The sequence below is a fragment of the Pantherophis guttatus genome, chromosome 12, assembly GCF_059756535.1.
Source record: "Pantherophis guttatus breed Tessera chromosome 12, ASM5975653v1, whole genome shotgun sequence".
NCBI classification, from domain to species: Eukaryota; Metazoa; Chordata; class Lepidosauria; order Squamata; family Colubridae; genus Pantherophis; species Pantherophis guttatus.
Genome location: NC_142074.1, coordinates 318,331 through 340,810, shown reverse-complemented (window position 1 = coordinate 340,810; position 22,480 = coordinate 318,331). Strand labels below are relative to the sequence as shown.

Genomic DNA, 22,480 nt, shown 5'->3' with positions numbered 1-22,480 from the left:
GCTAAACCGGGTGTGGCCAGTGCGTGACGCATCTGGGCCATAGGCTGCAAGTTTGACAGCCCTGCTTTAGACCAATCCTGCCCACCCCACTAGAGGGAGCAAGAGGGTGGTTGACCTTCTGGGCATCGTGTGTGTGTGTGTGTGTGTGTGTGTGTGTGTGTGCGTGCGCTGTGTGGGAGGGAACCACAACATGAAGGAAGCTGGCCTGACAAGGTCCCCAAGGGCAGCACTACTTGTGAGGCATGCAAAAGAAGGAGCAGGAGGAGGAGGAGGAGGAGGCGAAGGGACAGAGCCCTGATCACATGGCTGCTGCTCCCATCTTGATTCCACACCACCTACCCACCCCTATTCCTGAACCACCCCTCGGCCTTGTTGCTGAGGCCCAGGAGAGCTCAGCTGTGGGAGTCACATATTTACACTCCCATATTTTTCTGGCAACTCAAGGGCAGGAGAAACGGCATTGATGCAGCCTTGAGGAAGAACCGCTGCTCTGCCTGAGTTCAAGGAGCTCCCGAGAGCTTGTGAGAGCGGACATCTCCTCCTGCCACAGCAACCGTTCCGAGAAAGGCTTTGAAAGGCGTGCAGGAAGCCAAGGGGAATACGGAACTGCTGCACAGACACAGCTGCACCTCCCTGCTCAAAACCTCCCCTCCTCCCTTGTGCAGATTTCTGCCCCAGGCAAGGCCACCCGGGAGGGGGGCAAGCAGCCCAGCCCGTGTTTGGTGCCCCTCCTGCATTGGCTGCTGGGGAACACATAAGCTCTTTGGCCTAAGATTCCCCCAGGAGGAGGAAGCCTTCCTTGCTTCCCCTCTCAAGCCCTGCCTCTTTAGGGATGGAGTTACACAACTGTGTGTCTCTACCTCCTGGCAAGTCCTAAAATGTCAGCCAGAGCACCATATTTGGCAAGTTTAAATGGCTGCTTGGCTTGCTAGTGCCCCTAACAACAGCCCTCCAGGATTTCCTTCCATACTGTAATATTGTCTTCATTTTCTGAGCATCCACAGGCAAAGTCTTTCTTCTGTATGTTTAGTATGGATTGTCCTTGGTAATTGAATGCTTCCTGTATGTGCTCTGCATATGCTCATGGGCACTCCTCTGACCAGCTGAAGGAGGGAGGGAGGGAGGAAGGAAGGAAGGAAGGGTCATAAATCCTTCTGTTAAAGAAAGCACATTCCCTTTTTCTATCTGTCTTTTTTGGTGGAAATAGGCCTGTTGGTTTTTTGTTTTTTTAATTATAATTATAAAGTTATTTGGAAGTGGTATCTGACCCCAATAAGACTTTTTCAAATGGATAATAAAGTGGATAAAATGTGTTGGAGATGTAAAGTGGAACTTGGGACATATGCTCATATGTGGTGTAAATGTAATGGGGTTGAACTTTTTTGGTCTAGGATAGAAAATGAAATATTTAAAATGATTAAGAAGAGGGTCAAATTGAAATCGGAAACCATATTATTATTAATATTGAATGAAACAACATTAACAACTGGAGAAAGAGAATTGGTGAGGATTTTGGTTATAATGGGGAGAATTATAATTGCTAGATATTGGAAATTAAATGTTGATTTAAAATTAGAAGAATGGTATAATGAAACATGGAAATTTGCATTAAACGATAAATTGACTTGTGATATCAAAATTAGAAGTGGTATATACAAAGAGAATGTTTTTTGGAACACTTGGAACATTTGGACACTTGGAACATTTGTGGACTTTGCACTTGGAAGATAGGATGAATCAGCGCCAGTATCTTATCAAAGAGATTTCTGGAAGAATTGAAGACTTTAATTTCCTAAAACTTTCTTTCCATTTGTATAGCACGTTGGGGGGGGGGATTTTTTTCTTTCTTTACTACTGATTTTTGTATTGTTTTTTTTTCCTGTTATTCTTTAACAATAAAAATACAATAAAAAATTAAAAAAAAAAAAAAGGAAATAGGCCTGTTGCCCTGCTTGTAATCCCCCAGAGAGCGAGAACAGAAGAGGAGAGATGGTGCTGCCCATAAGCCAAAGCCATTCTGCCCCAGGAGGCTGTGGTTGGCTTCCCTCCTCCTCCTCCTCCCCAGCAACTCCCCCTTCATGGGCTGGGCTGGGCTGGGCTGATGGGACTCCCTCCCACCCTCCTCACCGGGCGCTCGTGGCAGCTCAGCCCCCTTGGCCCTGGCCTTATATTTCTTCAGCCGCGGGTATCTGTTCTGCAAACCTAGAAGCTCAGCAGCCACGCAACACAACACAATACAACATGCTGGCTCAGCGCATTGCCAAACTTCTCCGCCTTGGCACCTCTGGACACGCAGCTGTGGGGAGGGGACGTCCCGGGCTGACAGCGGGCAACTTGGAGCTGGGGAGATGCTTCAGTGACAGCCCGAAGCCAGAAAGCACAGACCAGGGGTAAGGATCATCATACCTTTCTTTCTTTCTTTCTTTCTTTCTTTCTTTCTTTCTTTCTTTCTTTCTTTCTTTCTTTCTTTCTTCCTTCCTTCCTTCCTTCCTTCCTTCCTTCCTTCCTTCCGTCCTTCCTTTCTTCTTCTTCTTCTTCTTCTTCTTCTTCTTCTTCTTCTTCTTCTTCTTCTTCTTCTTTCTGAGGCGCCGCAAAATGGGGGGGTGGGGGGGTGGGGGGAGATGCTGAGGCACTTGGTCAGCCACAGAGGTCCGGGGATGGGTGTCTTGAACCCTGCTGGGGCTGCACCTCCTTAGCTCCAGCCTCCGCAGGACTCTTGGTCAGACCTTCTGCCCTCCCAGCTGCTGCTAGCTGGAGTTACCGGAGGCTCTCCTTCCTCTTTATTATCTTGGCCCCTCAGGACCTCCCCCTCCCACCAAGGCTGCTTAAAACCGTTAGGATGCTATAAAGCCGAGAGCTGTGAAAATGCCGTAAGGAAGGCTTCTGAAAAAAACCTCACTCTATGTAAGCCACAGATAATGTCCGTGAAAACTCAGGAAAGGATTTTCTCTGCTTGCCCAACCAAAACTGGGAAGAGGGGTTGTCTCACTGCGTAGAATCATAGATTCCTAGGGGTGGAAGGGACCTTGGAGTCCACCTGCTGTCCAGCCTCCAGCGATGGAGCCCCCACAACTTCTGGAGGCAAAGCTTTCCACTTGCCTCACTGTTCTCACTGTTAGGAAGTTTCTCTCCTTTCTAATCTCTCCTTGATTCATTTCTGTCCATGGTTTCTTTTCCTGCCTTCAGGTGCTTTGGAGAATAAATTAGTTGCCTCTTCTTTGTGGCAGCCCCTCAACTGTCATTAATGTGTTCCCCCTAATCTAGTCTCCATTCCCAGCTCCCTCAACTCTGCATCATACAATTTAGCCTCCAGACTCCTTATCATCTTCCTTGCTCTTCTTTGCACTCTTTTTTAGAATCTCAACATCTTTTTTTGTATTGTGGTGATCAGAACTGGATGCAGGATTCCAAAAGTGGGCTCACTAGTATAATATGAAGCAGTGCTGTCAATTTTCGTGAACTTGATGCTGTCCCTATATCTATGCATCCTTGGCTGTGTTGGCTTTTTTGGCAGCTGCAGCACACGGCTGGTTCATATTTAAGTGACTGTCCACTAGTAATATAATTACTACTATGGATCCAGGTGCTACCTATGCATACCTGGTTTTTCCTAAGTATAGGACCTTACTTTTCTCACCAGGGATCTTGCTGGATAGGGCCCAATGCTCAAGTCTGTGAAGATCTTTCTGAGTCTGGAGTCTGTCTCCCAAAGTGTTAGCAATTCCCTCCAGCTTGTTAGGCAAGAAAAACCAAATGCACAGGTATAATATCGGTGGTACCTAGCACAATAGGTAGGAACTATAGGAAACTTGACTCAATACTAGTAATTGTGAGAGGGATTGTGGAGTCCTAGTGGACAATCACTTAGATATGAGCTAGCTGTGTGCTGCAGCCACCAAAAAAAGCCAATGCAGTCTTAGACTACATTAACAGAAGGACAGAATCAAGTTCACATGAAATGTTAATATCATTTTATAAGATCTTGCTAAGACCCCACTTGGAATGCTCCATCCACTTTGATCACCACAATGTAAAAAAGATGTTGAGATTTGAGATACTGAAAGAGTGAGGGCAACAAAGATAATTCGGGGAATGGAGGCTAAAGCCTATAAAGAACAGTTACAGGAATTGGGTATGTCTACTCTAGTGAAAAGAAGGACTAGGGGAGACATGATAGCAGTGTTCTAGTATTTAAGGGATTGCCACAAAGAAGAGGGAAACAACCTATTCTCCAAAGCACCTGAAGGCAGGACAAGAAGCAATGGATGGAAACTAAGTAAGGAGAGAAGCAGCCTAGAACTAAGAAGAAACTTCCTGACAGTGAGAACAATTAATCGGTGGAACAACTTGCTTGCAGAAGTTGTGAATATTCCAATACTGGAAGATTTTAAGAAGAAATTGGGCAATAATTTGTCTGAAATATTATAAAGTTGTTTGCATGAGCAAGGGGTTGGACTAGAAGATCTCCAAGTTCCCTTCCAACTTTGTTATCCTGTTCTGTTCTGTTCTGTTCTGTTCTGTTCTGTTCTGTTGAAGTGTTGTGGCCTAAGACAGAACTTTGGGGTACCCCGTGGCATGCTTCTTTCCATATAGATGTAGTACTTCCATTGAGGACTGCACACCACATTGAGTGTGGTTGGTCAGCCAGTTGTGAATCCATCTGCTGGTGATGCTGTCTAATCCACATTGTTCTATATTACCAAGACATACTACAGCAAAGGCCTTAAAAGGGGGGTGCCTGAGGTAGCCAACCGAAAGAGACCTCTGAGAAATAGGCCAAAATAGCCACAGAATTATCACAGTAAGAATTGGAGAGCGTCATGTTACAAATAATCAGGTAGCAGCAGAATCCTAAAATAAGTATAGTGAGAGCAGGAATCGCTGCCCTCCCACCCCCCCGCCCCACTTCTCCTGCCTGTCCTGTTCAACAAACTGCTGCTTGCACAGTTCCTAATTGCTAAGGGCTGGGATCGGAGGTCCAGCCAAAAGGCTGCCCATGTAAACAGGGTGCGGTGGCAGGTGGTGGCCTGGCAGGAGCTCCTTCTGCTCTTCAGAAAAACAGCCCTTCCAGAGCCCATTTTAAGCCCTTAAGACAGCCATGCATTGCCTCGGACCCATCACGGGTTTTGCCAATGTCAGCGCAGGGATCGGGGGCCCAGGCAAGTGGTCCCTTTGGATCCAGAGACAGTAAATAAAGGGATTTTAAGATTTATTATTAGGTCGAGCAAACAGATGTAAAGGCATAACATAAAAAGCAGACACATCCAGCCAGATTCCCAGATCGCTTAGAAGCTGCGAGGAGCTCCTTATTTATTTATTTATTTATTTATTTATTTATTTATTTATTTATTTATTTATTTATTTGATTGATTGATTGATTAATTAATTAATTAAATTTATATACCACCCTTCTCCCAAAGGGACTCAGGGTGGTTTACAGCCAGCATAAAACACACAAATATAAAATGTAAAAACAATTTAAAAATATTAAATAGTTTGGCCCACATCTAATTAAAATAAAACTACCCGTTTTGGACATTTAAAAATTAAGAGTTAACAATTAAAAAATTTAAAAATTAGGCCAGCCCGGCTTGTTGGAATAAAAGCGTGTTGAGGGCCCGGCGGAAAGTGCGTAAGTCGGGAATCCTCCGCATCTTGGGGGGCAATTCATTCCAGAGAGCAGGAGCCCCCACAGAGAAGGGGGTCGCCAGCCAACATTGCTTGGCCGATGGCACCCGAAGGAGCCCCTCTCTGTGGGAGCAAATTGGCCGGTGGGAGGTTATTGGTGGCAGCAGACGGTCTTGTAAATATCCAGATCCTAAGCCATGGAGCGCTCTGAAGATGGTAACCAATATCTTGAATCGCACCCAGAGGACCACCAGGAGCCAGTGCAGCTCGTGCAGGAGGGGTGTTACATGGGAGCGGCAAGACCCGTGCGGCCGCATTCTGGACCAGTTGGAGCCTCCGGGTGCTCCTCAAGGGGAGCCCCATGTAGAGAGCATTACAATAGTCCAGGCGGGAAGTGATGAGGGCATGAGTGACCGTGCGTAGGGAGTCCCGATCCAGAAAGGGACGCAATTGGCCGATCAGGCGAACCTGATAAAAAGCCCCCCTGGCCACGGCTGTCACATGGTCTTCCAAGGACAGCCGTGCATCCAGGAGGACATCTAAGTTGCAAGCCCTCTCCGTGGGGGCCAGCAACTCGCCCTCAAAAGTCAGAGATGGCACCAACTGACTATATCGGGACACCGGAAGCCACAGCCACTCGGTCTTGGATGGGTTGAGCTTGGGCCTGTTTCTCCCCATCCAGATCTGCACAGCCTCCAGACACTGGGACATCACACCAAGGGCATCATTGGGGTGGTCTGGGGTGGAGATGTACAGCTGGGTGTCATCAGCGTACTGGTGGAACTGCACCCCGAAACCACAGATGATCTCACCCAGCGGCTTCACATAAATGTTGAACAGAAGGGGTGAGGGGACTGACCTTTGCGGCACCCTACATATGAGGCGCCTCGAGGTCAACCTCTGGCCCCCTGTCAACACAAACTGCGACCAGTCAGAGAGAAAGGAGGAGAACGACCGCAACACGGTGCCTCCCACTTCTAACCTGTCTAACCGGCGCAGCATGATACCATGGTCGATGGTATTAATAGCCGCTGAGAGATCTAATAGGATCCTTAATAAGGACAGCAGAGACCCCCGCCTCCCCGGGGATGGCCAGGTTTTCCATAGTGCCCAGCGGTAGGTCCTGTGCAGAAGCTCCCCGCGAACAAAAGCCCCACAGTTGTTGTTGTTTTTAATCAAAACCTGGCACCATCGCTTCATGGTCCTGCTGTGGTCAGAAGACTGTGAGACCTTGACTGGCTGGGACACGACTCTGGGCTGGGAATGGAAAGTCTGAGACTTTTACAGCAGGAAAAGCTTTGAAACTCCAGGAAGATGCCACACACCCCATCACCCTTCTTTATTCAGAGTAAACAAGGATATAAAATAAGCTGGTTAGCTCAGAATTAGTTCTAGACTTCTAAATGTTTCTTAATAGGAAGGAAAAATGAAAATATGTCACCAAACTCAAAATAAAGATGGTTGTCCACATTGTACCTACGATGCATCACATTCTTCTATTTAATATCCTTTACCAGTGGCTCTTCTCCACCGGTGGTTTCTGGAATTCATGGGTAGCATTGAGATGAACTTTCTCCAAAGGCACATCCAAGTGGGCCTTAAAGAATGATTATGACCAATTTCCTCACTGATTTATTCAGTGATGCTTCTTGTCATAAACAACCTAGTCTGAGTGGTGTCCCATCATAAGGATGACCAAGTTAATAAGGGTCTTATTTGCCTTATGATGCATAGGGTTGTTGATTTTAATTTTTTTCATTGTGATTTTTATTGGAATTTGTCATTTTGTAAGCCGCCTTGAGTCCCTAGGGAGAAAGGCGGCATATAAATCGCAATAATAAATAAATAAATAAATAAATAAATAAATAAATAAATAAATAAATTGCTACACAGAGCCAAATGTGTGTGTGTGGGGGGGAACTCATTCACTTGAAGGGCAGCATTGCATTTGACCAGGAGCCCTGGTGGCGCAGTGGTTAGAATGCAGTATTGCAGGCTAACTCTGCCCACAGCCAGGAGTTCAAGCCTTCCATCCTTCCAAGGTCAGTAAAACCCAGGTTGTTGGGGGGGCGGGGAATGGTGACCCTATAAACTGCTTAGAGAGGGCTGTAAAACACGATGGAACAGTATATAAGTGCTATTGCTATTCGAATCTAAATAAGGATTAATTCCTTGTGTAGATGATGATATTCCCTTGGCTAGATTGGCTCAACATCTGCATTTCCACCCCCCCATCTAAAATACAAACTTTGCCCCTTGTTCTTGTATCCCCAGATCTTTTTCCCTTCTTCTTTCCTTCTTCTGCTCAAGGTTTGGCTTTCCAGCTCCATCAGGCTCTGAACAATGGCCTGTCCAAAGTCCTTTCTTCATTGCTGGCAAAACATTTTGGAGAACCAGGGTGGGGCGTCCTGAAAGTGAAGGTCTAGCAAGAGAGAGGACCTGCTTTAAGAGAGGCCTCAGCCCCAGAATTTCCCAGAATGACTTTGAGCCCAGAGTGAGGGTTGTTCTGGGAGGAGGAGGAAGAGCTACCTTCATCATCTTGACCTTCTGAAGAAAATTAGGATAGAATTCCAGGGACAGAAACCTGCACACCAGGCAACTGATAAATGTGCTTCTCTTGGCTTACCCGGGCCCAGAAAAGCCTCTCTTGGGACTTCCTCAGGGTTCACAAGCCCTGAGGGGGACGAAAACTTTGTTGGCTTGTCAGATCACAAACCTCGCACAATCACCAAAAGGGCAGCAAAGCAACGCTAGAGCCTGTGAGGACTTGTAAGTGAGCAGCTCAGGACGGTCCTTCCCAAGGCCGCATCTGCTGAGGAACTGAGGAAGGCAAGGCGGGAGCCACCCCAAGGCCGGGCAATTTATCTTGAAAACAAACCTTGAAGGGAACCCTTCTAAAGCGTCCCCAGAATGGCTGCTGACGTCAAGGACTTTTAACCCACAGCTTCCATTCCATTTTCCCAAGGCAACACTTTGCCTTCCCAAGTTTGATTTTCCCATCCGCTCCATCTGTAACTGCTGCTGTGCAGTAGTGTTGAGTCTGAACTGTCATTGCAATAAGCCATGGTTTGTTTGAATCATGATTTACTATAGAAGCTACAATTGTTCACATTTCACATTAAACCAAAAACCAAACAAACTGCAAAATGCTCTGATTTATAACTGCAGAAACTAATAATTAAGGGTTTGCTTAGTATGTTCTGTGACCCAGCCCCATTGGGTTCTTTCAAATATACCATGGTTAAGTAGTCATGGCTTAGAAAGTGTGTATGTGTGTGTGTGTGTTATCCTTCTCTCCCATTTTCAGCAACAGATTGGGGACACCCTGGGGAGGGGACCGCTCCCCTTTCAGCCTTTAGGTGGGGGTCACTTTTGGCCTTGGGTGTCTGGTTAGGCATCCCACCTATACAGAGTCCTCTGACAAGAGTGAACAGGTAGGTGGGAGAGCAGGTTAAAGTTCAGAAAAGATAGAAGATGGTCTTTTCCATCTACTTCCCTGCAACACAATCCCAGCAAAGGAGTTTCCCATGGGAGCTCAGCTGGCCTTTCTTTGGCTCTGAGCCATTTTGCCCTCATGTCAGTATCAGAGCTAAATTCAACCAATCAGGATAGAGCTGAAAGGGGCCTTGGAGGTCTTCTAGTCCAACCTCCTGTTCGCGTTGGCGAACCTTTTCAGCACCGAGTGCTGAAACAGGAGCGTGCGTGCGTGCATGAGCGCACCCATGCCGAAAACCGGAAGACCAGGTGGCTGGTGCACATGCACGCACATGCATGCCAAGCGGCTGCTTTTCTGGTTTCTGGCATGCACATGCGCTCTTCCGGTCTCTGGTGTGCATGCACACATGAAGGCCAGCTAGCCCATGCGCATACATGCACCGGAAACTGGAAGATCATCTTCCTGGTGCACACATGCGCACCGGCCACCTGGTCTTCTGGTTTCTGGTGTGCATGTGCATGCACACGCGCACACGAAGACCAGCTGGCCGGTGCACATGCGTGCATCAGAAACCAGAAGAGCAGCTGCCTGGTGCACATTCTCTTCCAGTTTCCGGAGCTCCCGTGTCCATGAAGACCAGCTGGCCAGAGCGCTGGAACCTGGAAACGCAATGGGCGATGGCTTGCATGCCCAAAGAGTTGGCTCTGTCTGCCACTTTTGGCACACGTGCCATAGGTTTGCCATCATGGAGCTATGTGATTTGCACCTAGCAAGCACTAAACTTAATTTTATTTATTTATTTATTTATTTGTTTGTTTATTTATTTATTTTTCATATTTCTATGCCGCCCAACTCTCCGAGGACTCTGGGCAGCTTACAACAAAGACAGTATAAACAATATACAATAAAAGATGTTAAAAAAACCCATACACACCACTCATGGCCGGATCTTGCAAGATCGCAGTGGTGAGATCAACGGCCCCAAGCCTGCTGGAAAAGCCAGGTCTTCACCATTTTCCGCAAGGCCAGTAGGGTGGGAGCGGTCCGGGCCTCAGGAGGTAGCTGATTCCAGAGAACCAGGGCAGCCACAGAGAAGGCCCTCCCCCGCGGACCCGCCAGCCGACATTGTTTAGCTGACAGGACCCGGAGGAGGCCAACTCTGTGGGATCTTACCGGTCGTTGGGAGCTATGAGGTAGAAGATGTTCTCGAAGATAACCTGGCCCTAAGCCTAAGGAAGAGCCTGGATAGCTCAACAGACTAAAAGCCTGTTATTAACATTCAGCTGTCTGCAATTATTGCAAGTTCGAATCTCCCCAGGCTCAAGGTTGACTCAGCCTTCCATCCTTTCTAAGGTAGGTAAATTGAGGACCCAGTTTGTGGGGGCAATAAGCTGACTTTGTATAAAATATACAAAAGTATGAAGGCTATTGCTTAACGCATTGTAAGCCGCCCTGAGTCTTCGGAGAACGGCGGCATATAAATCTAATTTAAAAAATATATATAGGGCTTTAAAGGTAATAACCAACACCTTGAATTGTGACCGGAGACCGATAGGAAGCCAGTGCAGCTCACGGAGGATTGGTGTAATGTGGGAGTACCTAGGTGCACCCACGACCGCTCAAGCGGCTGCATTCTGGACCAACTGTAGTCTCCGAACACTTTTCAGGGGTAGCCCCATGTAGAGCGCATTGCAATAATCCAACCATGAAGTGACAAGGGCATGAGTGATTGTGAGAAGAGCCTCCTGATCCAGGTAGGGTCGCAATTGGTGTACAAGGTGAACCTGTATAAAGGTCCCCTTAGCCACAGCTGCCAGGTGTTGCTCTAATCTCAGCTGTGGGTCAAGGACACCCAAATTGCGAACCCGTTCTGAGGGGGACAGCTTCTCCCCCACCTCAGGGCTAAGGATGGACAATCGACATGGTCCTTGGGAGGCAATACCCACAGCCACTCAGTCTTATCTGGGTTAAGTCTGAGCCTGTTGACTCCCATCCAGGTTCTCACAGCCTCCAGGCACTGGCACATCACATCCACTGCTTCACTGAAATGATGCGGGATGAAGATATACAGCTGGGTATCATCAGCATACTGGTATCGTCGGATGATCTCCCCCAACGGTTTCATGTAGATTTCTATGATCAGTTGCAAGATGAACTGTTTAAATAGAGCTAAATACTTTATATCCATATGCTCCATCTGCTCTTTAGCAAACTTAAAACAAAACGCTTCTTACCAGAGCAAACATTATAAGAGATTTTCCTCCCTTGTTTGCTCATTTTTTGCAAACAACAGATGGGCAAATGGATGGTCCATACAACTCACAAGGTATAATCATACAGTGGTTGAAATTTTGGACAAGGATCAAAGCTTGATTTATGATGAAATTAATGGTGTGATCCCAAATCAGTAACCAACTCTCAGACTAACGAATTATGAGGTTGTTGTTGTGACCTAGGCCCAAGTATGTATTATCAGACACAATCAGTTCTAAATGAACAGATTTTATCAGAACAGCTGAGAATTAACTCATTCTCCGCGTAGTCCAAACTAATTCAAAACAAATTCTTCATAACACAATTCTTCTGCCTTCAGAAGAATTCAGAAGCAGGAGATGCTGAAAAGAAATAAATGCAGCAAGAGAAGAAACAAATCTATCAACGTTGTTTTCCGACAAAGAGCCCAAGAGCCTTGCAGGTCTTTTAAGCCTTATGGGAGGGGCCAATCATCTCTTGGCCTTACTCCCGAGTCGTCCTTTTTGCTTTAGCTGCTCTTGCCTTCTGGCAGCTCTTCTCATGCGTGCACTAGGAACAGGCTCCTCCTATTCCTCTGCCTCTCTGCTGTCAGCCTCTGGAGACTCCAGAGTGCGCACATCACTCCCAGATGGCCCTGGCCCCATCTCTGCCTCCGACGCAGAGCCCTCATCCGGGCCTTCCCCAGCATCCAGGACTGGCCCATGTTCTTCCTCAGCCTCCTCACTGTCCGACTCCGCTTCCAACTCTGCAGGCTGTTAGCGGACCACAACACTAAATGTCAGCAGCCTCATTTTAGCCCCTGTATGCAATTCTTTTTTTAAAAAAAACACTCACACATTCAAATGGAAAGATATTTCAGTGTTACATTCATATGTTTCTCCTTCAAAAGTTCCCAAAGCAATAGGCAAACACAATATTCACAAGTACATGATCAAAACTTAAATTTGAATGTGGTATCAGCATATGATGGTTTAAAACAACACCGTCAGAAGCCTGTACTCTAAAGTGCAGTTTGAATGCCATGGCAAGCTCCCCAGACTAGCTGTTTTCAGACTACAATTCCCAGAATTCCATCTCCCAGCAGGCTTGGCATTTTGGGAGGTGCAGTCTAACCATTCCATGGGATGATCAATGCTTGCAAGGATTTTTGCAAGCCGCCCTGAGTCTTCGGAGAGGAGCGGCATATAAATTGAATTAATTAAATTATTTTTTAAAATTTTTCTTCCTTCTAGGCTAAATAGGGCACCGTGGTGGCTAAGTGGTTAAGAGCTGGGCTTGTCAGCTGGAAAGCCGGCAGCCCAAGTTCAAGACCTGAATGCCACGCGATGGGGGTGAGCCCCCACCTTCATGCCAGCTCCTGCCAACCTAACAGGAAGCATGCCAATGCTGGTAAATAAATACCACTCGAGTGGGAACCTAACAGCACTCCGTGATGTCATGCTGGCCACGTGACTACGGAAATGTCTTCGGACCGCGCTGGCTCCATGGCCTTGAAACGGAAATGAGCAGCAGGCGGCCTAGAGTTGGCAACGGCTACCAGAATAAAATCTGCAGGGACTCCTTTACCCCCTTTTCCCCTATCCTGGGTATTAAGTCTGGAAGAAAGTTGTTGTAAGTTTGCTCAACCCTGTCGCCTGCCCCTTTTTGCATGCAAGGAGTATGCTTCCTTGAGCTGCAGAGAAGCTCTTGGGTCCCCAGGCATCTGAGTGTTTTCTACAGTCCCCAAGGGCTGACTCCATTCTCAAGATCATCATTTGAGGAAAGATCTTTCTTGTAAGTAAAGATGGTGTGGCAGTTTCAGTCCCTGCTTAGGTCAACATTGCTCCATCCTAAACTAAGGCTTTTTGTTCCTGCCAGAAATGATAAATCAAGACTAGAAGGCAGCACTCTCCATTTCCATTGTAATCTCCCAGGCTTCTCCCAGGACTCTGTAGTAAGAAAGGGCATTTTGGAAGTTCAGGACAAGCAGACTTAGGCTGCACAGATCTGAATGACCACTAGATGGCAGCAAAGCGAAATAAAAAAAAAACTGCTGCCATCCCAAATGTTTTGCAATTACCCATACTTTTCGGCATATAAGACACACTTTTTCCCCCCTAAAAGAGGGTGGAAATGTTGGTGCGTCATATACACCAAAGCCCCACCCCAGGGATCCCATTTTTGCAAAAAATGGGCCCGTTTTCCACAAAAACAGGATGCGCAGAGGCTTTGGGAGGCCTGCAGAGTGTTCCCCTGGGCTGGGGAGGCCAAAAACACCCCCGTTTTTTAAAAAATGGGCAAAAAATGGGCCTGTTTTTCACAAAAATGGGGTGCACAGAGGCTTTGGGAGACCTGCAGAGTGCTGCTGTGGGCTGGGGAGGGCAAAAATGCCCCGTTTTTTGCAAAAATGGGCTCGTATTGCTGTGTTTTGCTGTCCTCACTGAGGTCCGCTCCACTAGCAGGAACCGAGAAGCATTCTGATTGGCTGCCCTGTCTGACAGCTGAGTATAAAAGCGCTGTCAGATGGAGAAAACCTCACAGTTGTTGTCAGTGGAGCAGCTGCCTGTTAGCAATCTCTGTTAGCATAAATAAACAGTTGATTTTAGCCTATTGTCTCACCTCAGTCTGTCTGCCGCTGTTCTTGGTACTGATCAACTGGCGACGAGGATGGGATTGTTTCCCAGACTGAGGTGCTAGACCCGGGCTAGTAACCGTCACTAAGAGCTGTCACTAGATTGAGCTGAATTCATAGACAACGAGAGGTCGTGCTACCATACAATTGCCTCAGACACAGCCGTTTGAGTCGCCTCAGTCTGCTAAGAATGGCTGCATTAAACACTTTCGCTGCTTTCAGCCCAACTTCTGAGTCGTGGGACTCCTACATAGACAGAGTGTTTGAGTGTTTTTTGGTAGCCAATGACTGTGTAGACATCTCTGGCAACAGGAAAAAGGCATATTTTTTAACATTTTACGGGACAGAGATGTTTGAAATAGCTAGGACTCTGTTAGCTCCCCAAACAATACATTCTGTGCCTTGGGAGACCTTAATGGCCAGGCTTAGGAGCCATTATGCACCAATGCCATCCAGAATCGCCCCCCACCATGCTTTTTACCACAGAAACCAGAACAAAGGTGAATAGTCAGTTCATAGCGGCACTAAGATCTGCGGCTCTCTATTGCGAATTCAGAGACCTTGACGATGCCCTGCTCGATAGGCTAGTCTGCGGAGTAAGAGATCTCCGACTACAGCACCACTTACTGGCCAAGATGGAGATAACTCTACAGACAGCATTAGTCGAAGCCCATGCTGCCGAACTGTCAAACAAATCCACGACTGAGATTCAGCAGGCAAACAGCCCATCCACACCTATCAAACCTGACACGATTCATCACGAAGACTTGGATGTTGAGGACGGGACGGACAAGGATGATGACATCCACCACCTCAAGTCAGCTACCAAGAAAAGCTGCACTAGTGACAAAATAGCAACCCAAACTGTATGTGTGAGCTGTGGCGGGAACCACCTACAACCTGCAGGAACAGCCTGCAAACTCAGAAATGCCGCCTGCCTTCGATGTGGAAAGAAAGGGTTTCCCTGAGGGGGGACTGCTGGGATTTATAGCCTGACACTGAGATACAGAGGAGAGGAAACAAAGGAAAATATAATATTTCTTTGAGGAGCATGAGCAGAGCCATTGGGAAGCAGAGCAACGCCCACGCAGGCCTGGCTTAGGCTGGGACCTCCTCTCTCTTCTTGGAACACTTGGACTGAAAGTGCAAGATACAGAAAGCTCTGCTACATGGAGAAAAGTAGAACCGGGAACAGCATGGTTGGAAGGGGCCATGGAAAGGAAGTCACCCCCCTATACACACACTCAAAGAGCCCAGGTGCTTTGGCCAGGGAGTGGGATGACCCAAGCACAAAAGAGCAGGACCCCGGACAAAGGGAGGGACCACCGTGGCCCATCAAGAGAGTTATGGCAGAAAAGCTATTGTTCTTCAGGGGCTAGAAGAATCTAAAATCACCCCATCACGATATCCTACAGTGTGCTCCTATAACATTGTAGCATACTATATGTAGGAATGGAATAGGTGATAACAAAGAAATAATAAAGAAGAAATAATAATAATAAAGAAACTTTCTGAGTTTCTTTATTAATGAGTTGCAATGAAATTGCTTTTATATCCCAAACCAGCCAGCAGGTGAAGAAGGAGTAGCCACTGAACTTTTGGGGCTGAGGGAAAAGTGATCCATAGTCTTTGACATAAAGAAATGCAGCATACAGCTCTCAAAGGGTCACCACCTCCAATATACACTACATAAACACGACAACATAAATAGATAGATAGATAGATAGATAGATAGATAGATAGATAGATAGATAGATAGATGGATGATAGATTAGATAGATAGATAGATAGATAGATAGATTTATTTATTTATTTATTTATTTATTTATTTTTCAATTTATATACCGCCCTTCTCCCTGAGGACTCAGGGCGGTGCACAGCCAGAATTAAAAACATGAAATACAAATATTAAAAACAATTAAAATATATATAAATTTGGCCCAAAAATTTAAAAAACCACAAACCAATTAAACATTTAAAAAATTTCTTCCTAAGCCAGCCCGGCTTGCTGGAAAAAGTGGGTTTTAAGGGCACGGCGGAAGGCACTGAGGTCTTGGATTCTCCTTATCTCTGGGGGCAACTGATTCCAGAGGGTAGGTGCCCCCACAGAGAAGGCTCTCCCCCTGGGGGTCACCAGCCTACATTGTTTGGCTGATGGCACCCTGAGGAGGCCCTCTCTGTGGGAGCGCACAGGTCGATGGGAGGCCATCGGTAGCAGCAGGCGGTCTCGAAGATAGCTAGGCCCTATGCCATGGAGCTCTTTAAAGGTGATAACCAACACCTTGAAGCACACCTGGAAGACCACCAGGAGCCAGTGCAGCTCGCGCAGGAGAGGAGATAGATAGATAGATAGATAGATAGATAGATAGATAGATGATAGATAGATAGATAGATAGATAGATAGATAGATAGATAGATAGATAGATAATCATGCATATACCCACATATATTGAGTCTGTCATCTGCACCTCTATAACTGTCTGGTTTGGCTCTGCAACCCAACAAGACAGACACGGACTTCAGAGGATAATTAGAACTGCAGAAAAAACAATTGCTACCAACCTGCCTTCCATTGAGAACCTGTATACTGCATGAGTCAAAAAGAGGGCTGGGAAAATATTTACAGACCCCTCGCATCCTTGACATAAACTGTTTCGACTCCTGCCCTCAAAATGACACTATAGAGCACTGCACCCCAGAACAACTAGACACAAGAACAGTTTTTTCCCGAACGCCATCACTCTGCTAAGCAAATAATTCCCTCAACACTGTGAAATTATTTACTAAGTCTGCACTACTATTAATCTTCTCATCATTCCCAACACCCATCTCCTCCCACTTATGACTGCATGACTGTAACTTTGTTGCTTGTATCCTTACAATTTATATTGACTGTTTCCTAATATGATTTGATTGCTTATTTGTACCCTATGACTATCATTAAGTGTTGTACCTTATGATTCTTGATGAACATATCTTTTCTTTTATGTACACTGAGAGCGTATGCACCAAGACAAATTCCTTGTGTGTCCAGACACACACAATAGAATATATTCTATATTCTATTTTATATTATATGACACAGAGAAACAAACAATCTAATTTGGATGTATACCTGTACATGGCAAGAAAAACAAATCTTGCGAGTTATTAGATGAGTCATAATTGATGATACTGAAATTTCCAAGCAGAAATATCCATGAGGCCATTACAAATTTAGAGATGGATCAAAAGCTGAGAATAGCAGAAGCCAAATGCCAAGTTTGGAGGGACCCCTGTTGAATCCCCTGCGGAGATCTTTTGCAGAAACAAACCGAGAAACAGCTCATGTGAGCCGCATCCCTATCATGAATTTCTCCTGATGCACCATAGTTGACATTGTGTAATGTAATTCACTAGAAATATGACTTACCCAATTCCCTAGTGGACATGCCCAAAGTCTAACATATAGCTAAAATATGGATTTTGGGGTCCTGGATCATTGCTTTTTGCCCTTCAGAGGGCACAAATGGTTCTTGGTCTGAAAATTCCAGGAATGGGGGATGGGACATGGAAAAGTGCTCCATTGCTTTTGATGGCCCAAGTCGGAATGTTGTTCCATGTTTTGCAGTCAGGAAAGCTGGAGACATAGAAGAATAGGTTGGAAGGGACCTTGGAGGTCTTCTAGTCCAACCCGTCAAGCAGGAGACCCTATACCATTCTGTTCAGCCTTTTCTTGAAAACTTCCAGTGATGGAGACCTTCCTTGTGGCTGTGCAACTCCTAGTGTAAAGATATCTCGATAGCTCTGGGCCCAGGAATAACTTACCACCTCCCCATCTTTAGCTCGGTTGCAACCAGCTGACACAAAAGAGTAGAATGCTTTGGACTTTTGACCAATGTGAACGGCAATTTTTACTTGTGGCTTCTTTGACTGTCACTTGGCACTTGGGAGCACCTGAGCTCCCTCTGAATGGGTGTTGTGCTTCTCTCTCCATGCAGCTCTGCGGACAAAGTGAGGCTACATTTTATTAATCGGGATGGAGAGAAATACTCGGTCAGCGCCAAAGAAGGGGAAAGTCTGCTGGAGGTTGTGATAAATCAAAACATTAACATCGATGGCTTTGGTTAGTGGTGAGATTCTGCCTTTCTGTCTTCAGGTTTTATTGGTTACCAATAATCTGTTCTTTTAGCAGTTGGCAAAATTGTTTTACAGACTGGTCTAGGCACTAGAACACCCACCTCCTGAGATCTGATCTCGCCTCCTTTCTCTGGGACAGCCCAGCAAGGAGAACCAAGAGTGCTGGATCCAGTTAACACTCAAAGTTTGAACATTCTGCATTTTCTTCCTAAGCCTAGATATATTTATTTATCTGTAGTCTATCTTTATTATTTTTATTAATAATTCAAGATAGAGAACATCCCTAATACTCCTTCCTCCTCCTATTTTCCCAACAAAAACCTTCTGAGGTGAATTCTGCTGAGAGAGAGGGTGATTGCCCCAAAACCACCCAGCCGGCTTGCATTCCTAGGTGGAACTAGAACTCACTGTCTCCCAGCTTCTAGTCTGGTGCTATTAGACCAGACTGGCTTTCGTGCCTTTGAAAGTTTGTGTCACTTGGTTTTACTCACAGATATTATTATTATTTATTAAACTTGTATACTGAAGATTAACCAGGAGATGGCAGCAAGCTGGGCCCTACAAAGTCCAAGCCTCTGTTTACCGGCAGGAAAGCCTTTAGGGTTCCCAAATCTTCAATTCTGAGGGTTGAAATAATCTGAGCAGCTCATTCTTCCACTGAAGATGTTACCCAGCCTGGTGACGAGACCTTCGGAAACCAGGCTTGGAGAATGAACCCTCACCCTCCTCCTACACCCGAGCTACAGATATTCGCCACTGTTGCTATCTCAATCTTCTTCCGGTCAAAGGATGCTTCTCATCAGCCTGCTGAGGTGATGGGGTCATTTTGTGACTAGATGTGGCTGCTATTTTGTGAGTGCACCCACCACACACTTTTCACACTCCAAGTGTGCCTCTACCACCAAAGTATGCCCACATCCTAATGATCATCTTTTACACTCAAGAATTTACTTAAGTTTGCTTCATCCATCTACTCCTTTTACATGAAGAATAAAATACAAAGCAGCACTTTCTTCCTTATTTGGTTCCCCAGATGGCAGAATAACCAAGCCCCAGTTTATTTCTGAATTTATTTATTATTTCTGAATCTTTACACTTATATGTAACGTAGCTTCGTCCAATCAATTCTATGGCGCAGCCTGTGTTTTCTCGCCACATGACACCATTTGCTGTCGTTGGAGCTTTCTAAAATCGAGGGTGGGAAGCTGATGCTATTCATTTTTGCTTGCTCTCCTGGGTTTCTAGCATGTAGGTAACACTGTAAACCCGCAGAAGGAGCCTTGCGTGGCTTCTGCCAATGACGGTGGCCTCTTTTCTCCTGCAGGGGCGTGTGAGGGCACCCTGGCCTGCTCCACTTGCCATCTAATCTTTGAGAAAGCAGCGTTTCAGCAACTGGGTGAGATCACTGATGACGAGCTGGATATGCTGGACTTGGCCTACGGACTGACTGACACGTAAGCATCCCGGGTGCCCCTTTCTTGGCTCTGAGTGCATTGGAGGGTGGGGGAAGGGGGGCATTTCAGCCCCTTCCAACTCTGCACTCTGGCCATTGTTTCAATGAAGGGAAGAATGCAAGTTGCTCATTTACCTGACTCCGAGGACTCCTCGGGATTGCTCCTGGGGAGCAATCCCAAGCATGTTGTGACTGTTGCATAGATGTTGATGAGCTCAGTCAGTTTGCCACATCCAGAAAAAAGGTTGAGAGGGCATCATACGGGATCCTGCCCAGCCTCGCATAAGTGGAAGCATAATTATCTAGAGAAGAGAAATGCTTGCTTATCCAGCTACTTTCTGGACCAATTTGCCTTGGGCATCCCTTTATAGGGGAAATGTAAAGGAAATGGAGTCCCTGCGCATTTTACTCTGCTGCTCATTGCCACCTCTAGGGGATGCAGCTCATCTCTGGCCATTGAGCCAGCACTGTCCGAAGACATTTCTGTGGTTATATGGCCAGCATGATGTCACAGGGAGCTGTTACCTTCCCACCAAAGTGGTACCTATTGATGTACTCACACTTGCATGCTTTTGAATCGTTAAGTGGGCAAGAGCTGGGGCAAGGATGGGCACTCACCCCATTGCGTGGTGCTTGGGTCTTGAACCTGGGCTGCTGATAAGCCCAGCATCTTAACCTCTGAGCCTCCACATTTCCCATAGGCCTTTATAGAGTCTTTTGGATTTTTATTTTGGTTGTCAACGTCAGTTCTCATGGTATCCTTAGCTTCAAGTGGCATTTTGAGCTGCATCTAAGGTCTGGGCTCACAAGGGATGCCAAAGGCCTTCTGTCCTACTGCAAACAGCGGTACACCTGGCAACAGATTAGGCTGTTGCATGCTAGGAAAGTGACACCCAAATCCAGATCTTTGCATCTGCTTTTCAGATCTCGTCTGGGTTGCCAGGTGTGTGTGAAGAAATGGATGGACGGCCTGACGGTCCAGGTGCCCACGGATGTCTCAGACATCAGGAGAGAACTGGAAGTGGAGAAGCAAACGAAACAGTAGTCGAAGCACATGACCTGCCCTGCAAATATTATCCTGGCCCTGTTAAAAGAGGGGAGGCCTTTACTTTCCAGACTGAAAGCAAACACCCTAAACCAACAAACCCCATTTCTGAGTTCATATAACTTGCTGTGCCCAACAAACTCAAGCATACGGTGGCTTAATATGACCGCTTAGTTCAGATTATACATGGATAGAATCACTTGGGTCATCTAACCACTTAACCATGTGCAACACAGCCCCATTTTAGCCCCCATTTAGGCTGTGGTGCCAGGCCAGCTCCTGAAAGGGGTTCTGTGCTCAGAATCTGTAGCCTCACCTGAATAGGGATGAAAAATTGGTGCTCTGTGGGGCTCATTTCTGCCAGAGGGATTGAGAGAGACTGCTAGATGTCTGCCGCTTCCAAGGAAGCTTCTTTGTGGCTTGACAGAATTGATGGGAGAAAGATTGTGAAGTCCCAAAGTAGCAGCCCGTCCAAGCCCATCAGTTGGGGGCTACATTTATCCCCTTTGAATGGGCTGGGATGTGTTCTTACTTGCAGCGCCCCCCCCCCCAGTGGCCATTCTGTGAGGCAGAGGAGGAGCAAGACTCACCCCAACTGAGCCAGCGAAAACAAAGTCAAGCTCAATTGGTTGGATCACGGGACCCATCTCCGAGTCTGGCCCTGTGGTCCCCTTGGAGATTTCCCTTCCACCAAGTCTAGTCCTGCTTAAGTTCCGAGCCCAACTTTGGCTCTTCTAGACTGGAGGCCAATCCTCATTTGAGCTGATCCCTTGGAGAAGAAGAACACGGAATTCCACAGATGTGAAGTTAGAGAGATGCAGTGAATGGTTAGGGTCTGTTCCTGGCTATGAAGTCCATTGTTCTGGTTTTCACTGTGGATTATTTCTTTGCAGTGTGCATTTTTATTGTACATTTTCACAAAGTATATTCGGAAGAATTTCCCCTTTACAGCTACTCATGTCAAATATTGTTCTGTTGGAAAGGTAGAAATAAAAACTTTCAAGAAGATACCTAGCAATTGTCAGATGGGGAGATGCAACTTTCTGTAGGTGAAAATCTGTATCACCTGGGAAGGCAGTTAAAGCTCTGCACAGAGTATATTTACACTACTGTAAATTGAACTAACTACTGATGTCAAGACTTTCTACCTTTGTGAAACTATATAATACGAAACTATATACAGGATATTAGAAGCACTTTTGGAGTCTCCCTGTGAAATCTCTGCTGCTCTTTAGGTTTGCCAATTGCCGGGATAATTGTTTCTCACAGTAATTAATCAGGTTTTTTAAAAAAAAATTCCTTGAACTTGTAGAGATTTAGATAGTCTAGGAGAGAAAAGGGACATCAAAATGGATGTATTCTGAACAGCTTGATACCACTGGCAATCTTTAGAAATCAAATAGTAAATTCTGGATTAAACACTTATTTTTAAATGCAGTTTTTATATTTGACAATGTTTATTCATCACATCAACATCTCTTTGCTGTAGAAAGGTCCTTTACATTTCACTGAGGATGATTAAATAAATGTTTCTTGGTACTGTTTATGTTAGTGTTCCCAAGAGATTATTTTAAGCAGTTTGACATCAAACTATGCTCTTCATTTACAAATAAGCATTTGAAAAATACTAATTCTTGCCTCTCTGGACCCAAATGGTAGTTGGGTCCGCTTCCACCCGCATCCCCCAGTTTGCCAAACAGTCACAGTTGGTCCTGTGTTTGCCACCTTGTCCAAAATCCGAAGCCCTGCTGGTTGGAACTGGCTTGGCCAAACGCCTGGAAGTCAAATCACCTCGTCCTACAACGCATTGATTATAGAGGCCACTCTGCAGACCTGCCTTGGGAGGGGATCTACTTTCATCATTTGAATTTGTTTTTGATGTCAGTGTTAAAGGGAAAAAGTGTATCCCCATCAACTTTCAAATAATCTGCAAGG

General features: G+C 46.0%; 1 protein-coding gene across 1 annotated transcript; it reads left to right on the top strand.

The window, feature by feature from the left end:
* Positions 1 to 2,086: 2,086 nt before the first annotated feature.
* Positions 2,087 to 22,089, top strand: LOC117676038 (adrenodoxin-like). The gene is made up of 4 exons (XM_034435171.3): positions 2,087 to 2,390; positions 17,909 to 18,033; positions 19,372 to 19,501; positions 20,425 to 22,089. Exons 1-4 carry the CDS (start codon positions 2,242 to 2,244, stop codon positions 20,543 to 20,545), a joined length of 525 nt encoding a protein of 174 aa, XP_034291062.1. The 5' UTR covers positions 2,087 to 2,241; the 3' UTR covers positions 20,546 to 22,089.
* The last annotated feature ends 391 nt before the right edge of the window (positions 22,090 to 22,480 follow it).